The 15,201-nt window shown below is 46.4% G+C and overlaps 1 protein-coding gene across 5 annotated transcripts in view; it reads left to right on the forward strand.

Moving 5' to 3' along the window:
• Nucleotides 1–14,884, forward strand: part of LOC144722040 (endosomal transmembrane epsin interactor 1-like) — a 122,360-nt gene extending 107,476 nt beyond the window's left edge. For 3 of the 5 annotated variants that reach the window (XM_078600111.1, XM_078600114.1, XM_078600113.1), the window contains 7 exons: nucleotides 773–930; nucleotides 5,937–6,072; nucleotides 7,401–7,470; nucleotides 8,421–9,221; nucleotides 9,686–9,739; nucleotides 10,349–10,782; nucleotides 11,748–14,884. In XM_078600111.1, coding sequence (XP_078456237.1) covers nucleotides 773–930; nucleotides 5,937–6,072; nucleotides 7,401–7,470; nucleotides 8,421–9,221; nucleotides 9,686–9,739; nucleotides 10,349–10,782; nucleotides 11,748–11,942 — 1,848 coding nt within the window. In that variant the 3' untranslated portion in view covers nucleotides 11,943–14,884. The remainder of the gene's footprint in view (nucleotides 1–772; nucleotides 931–5,936; nucleotides 6,073–7,400; nucleotides 7,471–8,420; nucleotides 9,222–9,685; nucleotides 9,740–10,348; nucleotides 10,783–11,747) is intronic. The other 2 variants (XR_013586014.1, XM_078600112.1) reach the window with 2 other exon arrangements.
• Nucleotides 14,885–15,201: the final 317 nt, after the last annotated feature.

The raw sequence follows: 15,201 nt of genomic DNA on the forward strand, positions 1-15,201 counted from the left end.
GGGCGCCGCTTATGTCAATGACCGCGACATATTATTGTGCAATCTGCTTGGCTTAAAGATGTTCAATTCTTCTCACAAGAAACTATGGACCCCCTCCCCTCCAAATTAGTTAATTACAAAACTCACCGTACAGCTGATCGACACAATTGTACATATATTCCGTTGTACCAGCGAGTTTAGCTTGTGTTCGTGTACACTCAGTTGATGCGTGCGCCACGTTTGTTGCTTGTGCGTTTATGGGTTTCCACACGCGATTTCCTTTGCACAGTCAAATCCACCGGTGCAGTGGAGGCTCCCTTAAATGGACTATGCCTCTTCTTGGTTCTTTCGGTAAAGTCACGTAGAAGGGAAATAATAAAAATAAAACATAATAAAATAATTCTCACGACGTTTCGGCCACAACGCAAGCAGTCGTCCTCAGGTGAAGACCAGGTCTGTCGGGGAGACAGCGTCTGAATGAAACACCACCACGCTTGGAGCGTATATTTAAGCTGGGTTGGAAGGGGGGAAGGGCGCCTTGACAAAAGCATTTGCATATCAATAGGAATTTAGCATATTTATGGGAAATGCAGGTATGTGATTAGTACTACTTGTGCAATGCGTAGGAGGTGGGCGGGGGGTTTCAAAGTCATATTATGCCCGTGCATTATGCAGGATTAGCAGCATCAAAGGGAGGGGATAGGGGTAGTATTAATAAAGGGAAGGAATGTCAATAATGGAGTATGCCTGCTGGCTCTCGTCTGCTGTCTCCTTGGTCCTGCTACCTCCCCAGTTTGTGCCTCACCGCGCGGACCAGAACTCCGACGACTGCCCAAACGCGCGCGATTCCATCTTCCAGGGCGAGGACTTTGACGACTTCATTCCTCCCGTCCCACCGCCTCCTTACTACCCGCCGGCGTACGGCCACACAGCACTGCCGGAGTCACTCCGGTATTGTCGAGATGTCGTTTTGAGCCAGTAAAAGTGGAAAAGGGGAATTTTAAGTGACGTGCGAGGAGAAAAGTACAGGTTGGTGACCGTTTGAGCCTTGATAGGCCGAGCAGTAGATCGATTGACTTTGAGCATCGCCTCTCGTCATGAACGACATTCCCTGCCCCCTGCCCTCCCCGTGTTTAAATTAATTCACCTTGAATCTTGACTTGAAGCCATCGTGACTGCAGGAATTCATATTTTTGGCTCTTTCGGTAAAGTCGAAAGACTCAAGGATATAACTTACCTTGCTTTTGCGCTTCGATGATTATTTTTCTATTTCACTCGTTTGTCATGTTGCACATTCGCGCAACGTTCGCATGGCTTCTTTTCCCGCATGACTTTTTTGGGGAAGATTCTGTGCTGAATATTAAGAGTGAATGTTTCCCCGCCCCCCACGCCCCCCCCCCCCCCCCCCCATTATCTCACGCTCGTCTCCGTTGAAATCGAGCGTCGTTGCCTCAGTGGGTTCTCACCTCGTCCCGAATTCAAAGGGACGATTCACACGATGTTAAAGATGCGTCGATTAGGCTACGTAACAAATCGGTGACTTACGCCTATGCTACATGGATCAATGCACGAGTGAGCAGCGGTTATTTACAGTTTACTTTATTCTTCACGTACTAATCGGGCGAGCAACAAACATTACAAGTGACGCGGTAAAACTCGGACAAAAAAAATAACAACAACCTATTCTTGAATCGAATCACGACCCCAAAATCGTGACAGTTCATTGAATCTTTGCTGGGGTGTGAACCGTTGTCATCACCGGCCAAGATCAATCCGCTGCCGATCGAACGCCTGCCCCAAAACCATCGCCACGCTTCACCGTTCTGCAAGGCAACAATACGTCTAATTCTAGATTTGAAGCTTTCGTGACTGCAAGGATTCATATTCTTAGGTTTTTTTCGGTAAAGTCACGTAGGTAAAAAATGTAAATTAATAAAAGTAAAATAAAAATGAAATAAAAATCACAACGTTTCGGAGGCAACACAAGCCTCCGTCTTCAGGTGGAATCACGACGTTTCGGAGGCAACACAAGCTTCCGTCTTCAGGTGGAACCGTCACAGCCACGACAGCTGTATCAAGTAAATGAGTGGTAGCTCTTGTAATCTCTCATTTACTTGATACAGCTGTCGTGGCTGTGACGGTTCCACCTGAAGACGGAAGCTTGTGTTGCCTCCGAAACGTCGTGATTTTTATTTTATTTTACTTTTATTAATTTAACTATTTTTTTACCTACGTGACTTTACCGAGAAAACCTAAAAATATGAATCCTTGCAGTCACGAAAGCTTCAAATCTAGAAGTTCCTCATTTTGTCTCTCGCTGCAATTCCTAGCAAGCGCATTTTCATCCTTCCTTGCACACTCTTCAGCTTTTATTCCAGGTTTACTTCCCCCATTTGTTTGCGTTTTGCATTTCACATATCGCGACTTATATATGTACTGATTAAAAACGGTCTTCTGTAAGGCACATCAGTATATTTCTTTTCACGAAATTCAGTTCACCTCCAAATGCATATCTATAAATACGCATGGAAACAAATGCATGTAAACGTTTACATATTCATGAATATGCACGGAGCCAAAACTACATCATTTGTTTTGGCAGCACGTTGTTGCCCTGTGCATATTTATTCACGCAGCACTTATTTGCAATATTAATAAAAACCAAAACATTTGGGGGCATATATTGCTCGGAGTTCGTTACGCGCATTTCCCTCTCTTTGATGTCTGTTTTGGGTTCTTGGATAAAAAAAAAAATTGATGGCAAAAAAAATAACAAAATATTAAAACCAAAACCAAAAGACGGCAAGGCCTGATGCTAATCTCCCTGCGGGCTTGCTGACCCGTCCCACCATCCCTCTCGTGGGGGATCGTGAACCTCCTCTCATAGACTCCACACAACAATACAAAAAATCTACGGCGCAGAAAATCAGCGTTTGCTGCCTATGGTGGAACACGAAACAGTGTCTTCCCTTGTGTGCACGTGGGTCTGTGTGCGTGCCCCCCCCCCCCCCCGTGTCCACGCGTGCTGTATTTATTTTATGTCACGGTCCAATTCAGTTGACATTGTGCGGTGTTCTCACTAGTTAATTCATTGTTGTTTAGAGCAACATCGTTTTGTCTCGCAGCCCATTGGAAATGTTCTGCTGTTCACGTTGTGTTCACTGCTCAGACAGCATTTGATGAGGCAATGGGTCAAATGCAGTGGCTGGCTGGAATAGACTGATGATCTAAAGTGCTTCATTTGACCAAAGCTCCCCGGGTTTAGCAAGAATAAGAAAGGAAAGTCAAAAGTAATATTGACTTCACAGTATTCTCTCTGTGTTTTAGGAGATGGTAGAATATTTGTGTTTATTCCCAACGATGAATACACATCTGTTACCTTTCTTAGCGGCACTTTAGATAATTTCCGATTTAGAAAAAAAAACATTCCACGTGGAGTTAAAACGATGTTTTTCAAATAATGACGCGTGTGAGAGTGAGATGTAAATTAGAAGGGTGGCCAACATATTGTGTTAGCATCTTAGCAGAAGAAAATTCGCATTTATGTGAACGTTACAATAATCACACTTTTTGTTTATCGCAGCTGACGGCATTGAAAACTGTTTAAATGGTTTTTGTTATAACATTTTTCAACAAATCTTGCAGCTTCCGATAGATTCTGGATGTTGCCGGTTTCGTTGTTTCCCACCATCGATCTTAATAAATGTGATGTGCATGCCAAGAGAGACGTGATTGTATTAACACCGTGTCACTAAGAATTGTTTATGAGGTTGACTATTAACATTGCGTTGCGTACTCTGACACGACCTCACTATTAATACCTCATCCACCGCTGTGCAATCAGGCAACGCACATTCGCTCACATTTTGACATGAAAAACAAGAACATTTTAAGGAGCACAGATGTAATTCCATTGTCGTGCATTAACCAACATCGAATAAACATCGATGTGTGCTCTGCTGATCGACTCAATATACACACATTTTACCTACATTTTTTTATTTTTAACAAAATATGCGGCAAATGTGTGGCGGTACAAATGGATTGGTGAGTGCTCTGCTCGACACAATCATGATTGCGTCAAGTCTGTGACTAATATCTGACCGAGCAACACAAGATTATCGTTCTAAAAACAAAAGCACAATTATCAAACATACGAATAATCCTCGTCAAGCAGCATCCGGCTGAAGACATTGGATTTTCTTTATCATCAGATGCGCAGAGGGCTGTCATTGATCTTCAGGGAACCTTGAGTCATTAATTAGTTGAATTGTCAGACATGCAACGCAGACTTCCAATGCCTTCTTAGTTTTTAAAGTGCGCTCTGTCACCTCGACTCGTGTCCTTGCACCCCTTCCAACGTTGCCATGTTGCAGTATCACATCGCACCATAGACTACACATCACACCATAGACTACACATCACACCATAGACTACACATCATAGACTACACATCACACCATAGACTACACCATAGACTACACCATAGACTACATCATCGACTACACAACACACCATAGAATACACATCACACCATACACTACACCATAGATTACATCATAGACTACACATCACACCATAGACTACACCATCGACTACACCATCGACTACACCATAGACTACATCATCGACTACACATCACACCATAGAATACACATCACACCATAGACTACACTATAGACTACACCATAGACTACACCACAGACTACACCATAGACTACACCATAGACTACACTATCGACTACACCACAGACTACACCATAGACTACACTATACACTACACAGTGCAAGTACACAAACCGATCGATGCTGCTGCCTGCCTGTAATGTTGTTCTTCTTGCATGGATTTCCTTGATTGATAAATTGATTCACATCAAGTGTAGCATTGTCAGTGAAGACAAACTCCTCTTCCCCCCCCCCCCCATCAAATCTCACTCTTCGATCAAACAGAATTCAATATCAGTTGATCAGCTTTCATTTGCAGTGTTTCTATATCCTTAAATGAGAACCTTCTCACAGTTTAATCTTTCTCGACTTGACTAGCGCCGATGTGAAACTGCCCCCCTCATTACTTGTGCCACTACTTTGAGACATTGTTTGATCAGTGTGAGATTTGCTTTTTGCTTTCATGCGTCCTGTGTCAGTGTTCATTCGGAGCACTGCCCATACGAAATGAACAAACTCTCATACAGTGTAGGTTCAGGGGCTCAAAGCGCTGAGATCTCGAGTTTGAATCTGGGTAGCAACCTGTTTTTAAGACTGTTTCTCAAACGTAGCAATTCGTGGTCTCATCTCAAACCACAATGACTGCAGACTGCACAAAAAAATACATTTGTGATTTCAACTAATTTGAATGAATTCCAGCTCTGAGAATTTGATGTGACATGTTGCCGAGAGCACAATTGGAATTCAAATTGACTACTTTTTGTTAAAGTTTAAAATGTAAAATAATCGCTAGGGTGAACTTTGCATTGGGTGATGCGTATCATTACTGGCAAGCCCGTAGTCGAAATTTCAAATCCTACAGTGAGGGACAGTCTCTGCATTGAACAATTTTATACCCTACTGCAAACAGCATAAGTCACTGCCCTATACAGCCAGTCACACATAAGTACTTCTCGGATCCGAATTGTTATATTATGATTATTAATCCATAAGTTCTTAACCTAATGTTGCAGCACCCAGATATTAAAAAAAAACCTCAATATAACAATGAATTAAATTGCCCATTAGATATGCTGTGTGGTTTAAATTAAAGACAGGGGGGGGGGGAGTTGTCACGTCCACAGTTCAAAGGGTCACCTCGCTGTTTAGCGGAGGACTTGAGCCAGGGCTGCCGCCTCGTGCCCCTGGAGATGGACGCGGCGTTCGATAGGAGGACTGAGGAACGCAGCGGATGGAGGGGGGGGGGGGCAGGACCGGGGCGTCAATGGGTTGCTTGCCCGGTCTGTGTACAGGGTCGGCAGGTTGGCCCTCACGCACTACTCCATCGGCCACGTGTACGGGGCTCGCCTGGGCAGTCCGGACCCATGTTTTGCGGGCGATCTCCCACCGCCGTACGAGGCCGTGGTGAGCCAGCCATCTCTTCAACAGGCAAGCGGAGCTCCCACTTACGCAAACTCTCACCGCAAGCTGCTGTTGTTTTGTTGTGTGGGACCCACATATTCATTAAAGTTCAAGTTCATTTATTAGGTATAGCCCTGTGAGCCATTCGGCTCTTGAATCGGGTGCAACCGCAACAAAGAAACAACAAAAACATGAACAAAAAACATCTTAAAGTGAATATGTGACTAAGTGCACACAGAAAATCCAAGAAAAGACAGCAAAATATTGCAGAAAAAAACACCGTACACCAACGCTGTGTGCAAAAATCTCAATGGAATGCAAGTCAAACAACAACAACAACCGCAAGACAACTTAGATTAAGGCCATCAGTCTAACTCTGTACTACAACAAACAAACATGGCTAAATTGATGTCTGTATGGAGACAATTGTATGTGTTTTGAACTTCTTTCGCGCCGTACGTAGCCAACCGGTGCTCATCGGAGGTGTGGGGGGAAGGACAACAAACTAAACACAAATAGCAGTTCAAAAGTTTTCAATCTAGATTTAAAAGTGCACGGCTCCAGTCGCTTCCAAATATCAGAAGGAGGAGCGGTCCAGACGGCCGCAGGAGCGCATCTGAAAGCGTGCGATGTGGTGACCGTCTTTGTTCGACGTCGAGCCAAAAGCCACTGCCAGGATGACCGGAGTTTGTGTGATGGTTGTGCTGCATAACATCCCACGTTTCACTCCACGTTTCCACGGGAACTTAATGGAGCAATTCGGTTCACTGGGCATTGTACCAAGCAATGCTCAATTACCCCATTCGGTTACCCAAGAAGCTCTCAGCAGCACGTGGAGTGAAACGTCGGACATCGTGCCAAACAACACGGAGTGCAATCCTAGAACACTTTGTGGAACTATCCAGCGCAACCATGGACATGTACAAAATATTACTTTCACTTGCTGTTTTGTATGTCATTCATTATCATCATGAAAGGGAATATTTAGCCTTTGGCCCGTAATTATTGTAATGGTTATCATACTTTACCCAGGAAAGCTTCAGCTGATTTTAGGGTTATCTTTCATGAAGGTCCTGCTTGCGATCTTTACACAATCATTTAGACATGTTTTTAACAGATTCATCAGCGACTTGAAATCCAGCACTATTCGTTAGAGGGCATCTCGTCGCACTGCCCATTAGCGTCTCACACAGGTCATGGTCTTTACACGATCCACAAACCCTGCCTCCAATACAGGAATGCTCCTCTATGTGTGGCATAGTAATTCATTTTAATTTTAATTATTTTTAGCTTGACTGCAGTTGCTTAATGTTAAATTTTGGGGGGTTTTTTTGTTCCCGTGTAACATTAAACAGACGTCAAGTTTTGAAGATCAGATGACGGACGCTTCTTACAGTAACAGCAACTACAACAGGACAAATGAAGGTAATTGTGTTTTCACATTAGACTGTCTTTTGTTTTCCTTGCGGAAACTATGCATACTTACATCAAATGTTGGTTATTTATTCCAAAGCAGTCCTCTTAATTAATTGAAAAGCAAAACGAGGTTGATGGCAGTCTTTAGATATTTCAGATTTAAACAAACAAGCACTTGGAAATGTCCCCATTGATATGGAGCCTTCGGCAGCTTCAAACAAAATTATACAACTGAAAAAATATGCATAATCAACGTTTTTGGGTTTAGATCGCGTTATTTATAAATGTGTCGTAACCCCCAACCACCCGACACGGCCAATCAGTAAAAAAGTGTCACGTTGACAAAAGACAAATAGTTCACTGCTTTAGCCCACCGGTGTGTTGAAGCGCGAAACCACAACATTTACAATTTGAGTACGACGTTTCGTTGGCAATTGCATCCAGCATCATCGGGCAATTCGCCAGAATGGTGAATATTGGTCACGAAAGCCTACGTGTTAAACTGAAAAAATATGCACGAAAATTACATCTGCTGTAAAATGGACATCGAAAGACCCTTTGGCAACATTTCTAGAAAGGTAAGCCTAGGATGGCACGATTCGGACTATAATCTTCTACAGTGTCTGATTAATGGTGCGGCAGAACACTCTCGTTGGCATTGGGTGCACAGATTGTTGAAGGGTAATATTCCGAAGAAGCCCTTCCAGCAGAAAACCTAAAATCTATTTCATTGATTCTGATCATTTTCACTCTTTCTCTTCTTTCGATGCTCTTGTGGGCATGCATTTATGGAGTTCTTGTTGGTGGCACAAATTTTGCATTTTTGGTAGACATTGAATGTAAAAGAAGCTAATAGCTCAGTTTGGCCATACCTGGTAAATAAAAAATCATATAATTTTGCATGGTTTTAAAATCGAGTGCAACCTTAATCCTTCGCGTGCGCACGCCTCCACGCCCAGAGAGCCTGAGTCCGGGAGGGGCGTCGGAGGAGCTGGGAGGCATGCCAGATGAGGACTTCGGCACAGAGGCGTCGTGCTCCATGGCGGCGCACAGCTCCCCGCCCTCGGGCCAGTTGCTCTCCCCGCCGTGCAGCCCCGCGGGCGCGCGGTCCTCCGCAGCGGCGACTCCTTCACGCGGCGGCAGCAGCAGCAGCAGCCTCGCGCCGGCACCCTCGGGGGACGCTAGCGGCACCCCGCGCACCCCACGCACCCCGCGCAGCCCGCGCAGTCCCGCGCGCCGGACTTCTCGGGGCGACGACGACGGCGACGACGCCGCCGGCGGCTCCGGTGACACGACGCCGAGCACGGACGACACGAAGTCGGGCGAGCCGTCCTCGGCCTACAGCACCGCACGCACCGGCACGGCGCCGAGCAGCCCCGGCAGCCCGGACGAGCGCAGCCTGCCGCTCGACGAGCCGCCCTCGGCGCGGGCCGGCCGGGCCGTCGTGGCGAGAGACGCGCGGAGCTTCCTCCCCGGACGCTGCCGGCGCGTCGGCGGTGGCGGGCTGCCCCGGCCGCGGAGGCTCGCGTCCAGAGTTCTGAGGGTCACCTCGCTGTCGGCGGAGGACGTCGGCCAGGGCTGCTGCGTCGTGCCCCTGGAGATGGACGCGGCGTTCTATGCCGGTGGGAGGACCGAGGAACGCAGCGGAGGAGGGGGTGGCAGGACCGGGGCGTCAATGGGTTGCTTGCCGGGCAAGCTCAGCTTTTCGCGGCTGAGCAGATCGACGAGTGACCCTTGCTCCCAGTCGTCGGCAACCCTCGGTAAGCCACTGCTCGTCGGGAGGTGAATTCTGCGGTGGCGGCAAAGTGAGCCAGGTTTGGTCGTGGTGACTCAGTGGCTTGGACGCTTGTGTTCGTTGTGTTCCATCATTTCCTCTGCAGTGTTTATGTAAAATGCGGTGAGCCACCTTGGTGAACCTGGTTGGATATCGGTTATAAAGTATGTGGCGGCCAAGCCATATAATTAGGAATGTAAAGTATGCGTGTTCCTTCCCACTTGCATTTAGCAAATAATAATAATATATTACACTGTTATGCATTTAGCTCATTTAATGCATCATTGTAAAATACTAAAATGGGAAAACATCATGAAAGTTATTACCGAAACTCATGGTTTTAAAATGTTATACTTCCTATGTTTGTCTTATATTGTTGAAAACATTCATATCAACTTTTGTGTTATAAATAAACGTAACCTGGGCTGTGTGTGTGTGTGCCTTCTGTAGTTGCCGAGGATGAATCTGAAGGCACGAGTGTGGATTTGAGTGATCTCTCAGGAGGTGGGCTGGTTTCATTATCAAGCTGAAAACAAAGTAGATAAATACGGACATGAGTATAACCTAATTCGTGTCATCTGCGAGAAAGGGTTGCCCAGTACAGCGATTTAAATCTTCGGAATAACCCTAACCCAATTGACATTCAATGCTCACAGCATGTCAAGTTAGTAGCGCATGTCCTCCATTAAATGTATCCCAGTGCGAGGGTTCCCATGCGGATCAAAGCACCCACAATTTCTCATCCACCTGGACCAGCAATTAAACTCCAATTTAAATGGCCACGTGGTGCTGCGGATGAGCATTCAACCTCAATCTGACGCCAGTTGCAGGGGTTGGCTCAGCCGGTCATCTACCTGGAGCTCATCATACATGCTGCGGCAATTTGTGCTAAGTCAACAGTGCATTTGAATGGTTCTCCTACAGATGCTTGTTCAGTGGAGAGACTGTCCCTCACCAAACGAATCTGAAGTTTCTACATTCATATGGAACCGCGAGTGAAAATAAATGCCGTCCAATTGGTCGATTGAGCCAGGCTCCCACTTTTTGTCATTAGAGTCTCGAACAAGGCTCTCTCTGCACTCTGCATCTCCCTCCCCCACCCACCCACCCCAGGGATGAAATCTCTTCGTATAACCGAGGGCAGCCGCCAGTCCAGCGCGCAGGGGAGCCGCGACCACCTACCCCTGCGGCAGCAGCAGCAGCAGCGGCAGCAGCAGCAGCAAGCAATCAGCAGCTTCCCCCCCGGCCCCCTCGAGCAGCGAGGGCCGGTCGTGCGGCGCCCAAAGAGGCCGCCGCCGCACTCGCGCGGCGATGCCGGGGCCGGTGGCCGCGTGGCCGAGGGGGCCCAGCCGCGGCCGCGCTCGCTCGTCGACTTCAAGGCGTACCGCGACACCAAGCTGCTGGTGGCGCGCTTCCTGGAGCACTCGGACGCGGCCGAAAACCTCTCGCCGGAGGTGCAGCACGTCGTGGACAACATCCGGTCCGTGATCGCGCTCGACGAGGGCAACATGGAAGAGGCCATCGCGAGCGCCAACGTCATCGACCAGGTGCGCAACTCTGCAAAACTGTTGAACTGTTTTTGTCATGCTATTTTTTATTTGACCAGGGAAGGCCCAGCTGAGCTATGTAGCTCTTTCTCAGAAGCGACCTGGCCACAAATGAGAGGTCAATATGGACATTTATAGCGGCCAAATGGCTGTAGACGCACATCGATTCTAAATGTGGAGGAAAAAACCGGAGGACCCGGAGAAACATCCACGCGACCGCAGGGAGATAGACACTTCACCTTCAGTCGGTTCACTTGACCTTCAAGGTGCTCACTAACAGTGCACAGAGGGGGACCGCTGTGTGTATGCGTGCGACGAGCTGCAGTGCAGAGTGGCTCAGCACACCGCGCTACAACCTGGGCCACCCGAGTTCGCATTCCCACTCGCGACCAATAACGGCGACAAATACCTGAATCGGTGCTGGGCCTCACCGACTTCAATGCGGGGGAGACAAAGGTGGTCGGGCGTGACGTTAGCCATCCCACCCCCTCGTACACTCTGCTGGCCTTCAACAGTCTGATATGGCGACATGTGCGGTGGACGGGTGTTAATCTCTGTTACGTGTGTCCGTCAGCACTCCGAGGTTCGTATAACAGCACTTGCTCCTACAGTCTTCACGGCTGTATGATGGAGGAGGAGGAGGAGGGGGGAGTTTTTGTTGAGTGATGAATATTATTATTTCATTCTAGATTTGAAGCTTTCGTGACTGCAAGGATTCATACTCTTAGGTTTTTTCGGTAAAGTCACGTAGGTAAAAAATAAAAATTAAATTAAAATTAATAAAAGCACGCTTGCGTGCTGTGACGGTTCCACCTGAAGACGGAAGCTTGTGTTGCCTCCGAAACGTCGTGATTTTTAGTTTAACTTTTATTAATTTAAATTATTTTTTTATTTTTTACCTACGTGACTTTACCGGAAAAAAAACCTAAGAGTATTATTATTTCCCTTTGTTTGTTTGTGTTCAGGCTATAGCCGGCTGCCAATCAGACCGGCCACAGCCTCGGCAGCCGAGCCGGCGGGCTCGCCGGCAAAGCTTGAACTTGAGCAGCTGCGGAGAGACGAGCTCATCGGCCCCGTCAGCCCAGAGACGCCTCCCTCACCACGGCGAGCACGACCGGCCTCACAGTCACATCGGGATCTGTCGAGAGACCGTCCTTTAACCCCGGACGCTGACGCGCGCAATTTTCGCGCGCGTGCGCTTTCCCCGTGGCGACGATCGCCGTCGTCGCCGTCCTCTTCGTCACCCTTTGCGTTCGCGCAGAGTGTTGCCCCCGCGGCAGTTTGGCCTTTTAGCGTTTAAAGGCCGCGTCTGACCACCGAGCGAGCGAATGTGCGGGAAGACTTCTGCCGCGCGTCCGACCGCGGAAGCAGCGCACGGTGGCCGCCTATGCCTGGTGCTGCGACGGCGACATTTTTACGTCAACGCAAATTACAATCGACGACGCTCCCGATTGATCGTTTTATCCCCCCCCCCCTCCAGCCAGACCCTGGACACCAAGGTAAATGTTCATAATCAACGTTTTTGGGTTTAGATCGCGTTATTTATAAATGTGTCGTAACCCTCCACCACCCGACACGGCCAATCAGTAAAAAAGTGTCACGTTGACAAAAGACAAATAGTTCACTGCTTTAGCCCACCGGTGTGTTGAAGCGTGAAACCACGACATTTACAATTTTTGAGTACGACGTTTCGCTGGTAATTGCATCCAGCATCATCGGGCAATTCGCCAGAATGGTGAGGCTCCGCGATCAAAACCCAAAAACGTTGATTATGAATAATATTGGTCGCGAAAGCCTACGTGTTAAAAAGGTAAATGTGTTAATTGCTTGGAGGCCACCTGGCTGCTTAATTATTGTTATTGTAATCTTTATTTAAAGGTGGGTATAAACAATGCAAATTGGACTGAAGATATCAATGGTTTTAATTGATGTAAAAGTTGTATTATTGTTATTGTTGAAGCGTGAAATTCTATTCAAGCTATGGTTGCACAAGAAAGTTGAAGCGCTTCGCTAATTGTCTACCACGATACGGCTTCACGCGAATGCAGTGAGCATTTCTCAATCGCGTATTTAATTCGGTACCAGCACTACAGTTTGACGTTAGTACTTTTCATTAATATTCGCCGTACATCTTGACACTGGTTTACTCGATACGATTTGAGTTTTTTTTTTTACAATTCGTAAGCTATCCAAAAATACATTCTTAATCCTCTCGAGGACTCGTCACTGCTGCTCCAGCAGGCACCATGATTACACTTTTGTAATGCACTCGCGAGCCACATATATTCCTTTAATGCCGTTAATGAATTAAAGCCCCATCGGATTTTGTGTGTGTGCAGGTTTGTTCGGCCTGAAGGCAGAACCAACGCACCAGGCCAACGGTTCCCTGTGTAGCTGTATCTATTTTTCCCTTTGGGACGGAACCGATGAAATAACTTCATTTTCTTTCAGCCGCCAGCTACCACGCCTTTTGAAATGTGAAAATGAATTAGCGAGTGAGTAAAAACACAATTAATAGATACTCGGGGTAGGATACATTTTATACGTTAAGAAATGTTTGCTAACTATTTCACAGGATTTGTTTCTTTGCAGGAACTGACAGAAGCTTGTCAAACTATAATGCCGTAATCATACCCCCCACAGGGTAGGTTGTCACGCGTTTTCAATGCACGTTTATCTCATATTTTCCCCTTGTAACAGCCGAGCCCTCAGTTGAATTTCTTTCTTTTTTCTTTCTAGGAATTCACAAGATTCCTGCGCAATCAGAAAGTGCATCATTTTTTATTTCATAGTTTTAAAAACACGGTCTCAGTGGGCAAAATTGTCAACAAAATGTGTTGTTAATCTGTAACAAAAAACGCATAAAAGCAGTTTTCACCAAGATATGGTCGACAGGAATGGCAGAATGTTTAAATATGATGGTCTTATGTAATGGGACCAACAACAAATGAGGTTACACTTTGTATTGGTCAGCCTTAAAATTAAATTATATTTATAATGCTGTGTGCTTACTATACATATATAAGGTATTTCACCACACAAAGCAATTATGTGCAACATATCTTTTAAACGGATTGCGCAGTGTTTCACGTACGGCGCTACGAACGCGATGACCTGAGTTTGATTCCCAACCATGGCTAAGATCATCAGTAGCGAGTGATATCAACGAGTCCTGGATATGTCTCCCTCATCATGGAAACGCACACGACTATCCAGCTTTCACGAAGTACCATTGAACAAAACCCCCATGCCGTTTAAGGCATGGGGATGCATTCGTCCAGCAGTGGATTAACACAGAGCTGTAATTAACACTGACTTGTGGTGTTCATTATTTTGTCAAATCAAATTCACCCTACTAAACATCAATTCCTGTTCACGGTGAAATGTGCTGAACGGAACTGAGCCCAAATTGTTTCAAGACGCCTTTTCCCCCCCGTCTCTCTTAATGACAAAAATAATCCAATCTAAGTAAAAACAAAACAAAAATCCAAGTATACACAGCCACACGGGTGCTTTACATTGCAAATTGCATTCTTGGCTTATTTCCCTTGGCATTTTAAACCTATTGCTTACCGCATTTTCGTCGAGGAAATGCAACAAGCCTCTGAAGGCCATTTAAAACTCTCTCTCTTTCATCGCACGTGTCCTGTTGCTTCATCATTACACCTGCAGTTTGGCGCATCTGTGTTTAATGCTAATTAATGCCAGTAAATATCAACTGTTGAACCAATTAGCGGACAAATACAGCATAATGCGGAACATATGAGCCTGCCGACACTAGGCCACATTGTAAACAAAATGGCCCCATAGCCTTTGTCAGTCCTAGGATGGCAAATGCATAAATTGAATTGCCTGAGTATACTAACGAGTTTAGTGAGCTCTATTTTCTAGTTGAGGGCCTACCACCTAAATGGCTTCTCGCAAACAAAATCATTTAAGAATAACGCTTCTCAAACAGTGCACGTTCGGGAATCAACAATCTCAAACTGGATCCCTTTTGTCATCTGATATGCCAACGTATTTATGGATATTGAACCTCTTTCGCACCGTACGTACCCAACCGTGCTCATCTGAGGGCAAGAACAATAAACGAGACACAAAAAGCAGTTTCGAAGAAATTCGTTTTAAATGTTCGACTACATTGAAGTGAAACTGTGGTTTGTGAACTGTCCGCGAGGCACGGCAAGCTGCTCATCACTGCGGGACCGTCACCTCCTGCAGTGGCGTCGCGTTCGCAGAAGCCCTCTTCTTCTGCTTGACCAAGCGACTCGGTGATTTTAGTTGACGACTTCGGGTCGAGGTCGCACCTGAATTCGCTGTCGAAGGCTTTAAAAGATCAAAAGAAACGCAGATCCCCTATCCGTCGATATTCGTACGTACGATCCAAGTTGAAGATAGTTTCCAGTTGAGCTGCAAACG

The sequence above is a fragment of the Lampetra planeri genome, chromosome 13, assembly GCF_965212315.1.
Source record: "Lampetra planeri chromosome 13, kcLamPlan1.2.h2, whole genome shotgun sequence".
NCBI classification, from domain to species: Eukaryota; Metazoa; Chordata; class Hyperoartia; order Petromyzontiformes; family Petromyzontidae; genus Lampetra; species Lampetra planeri.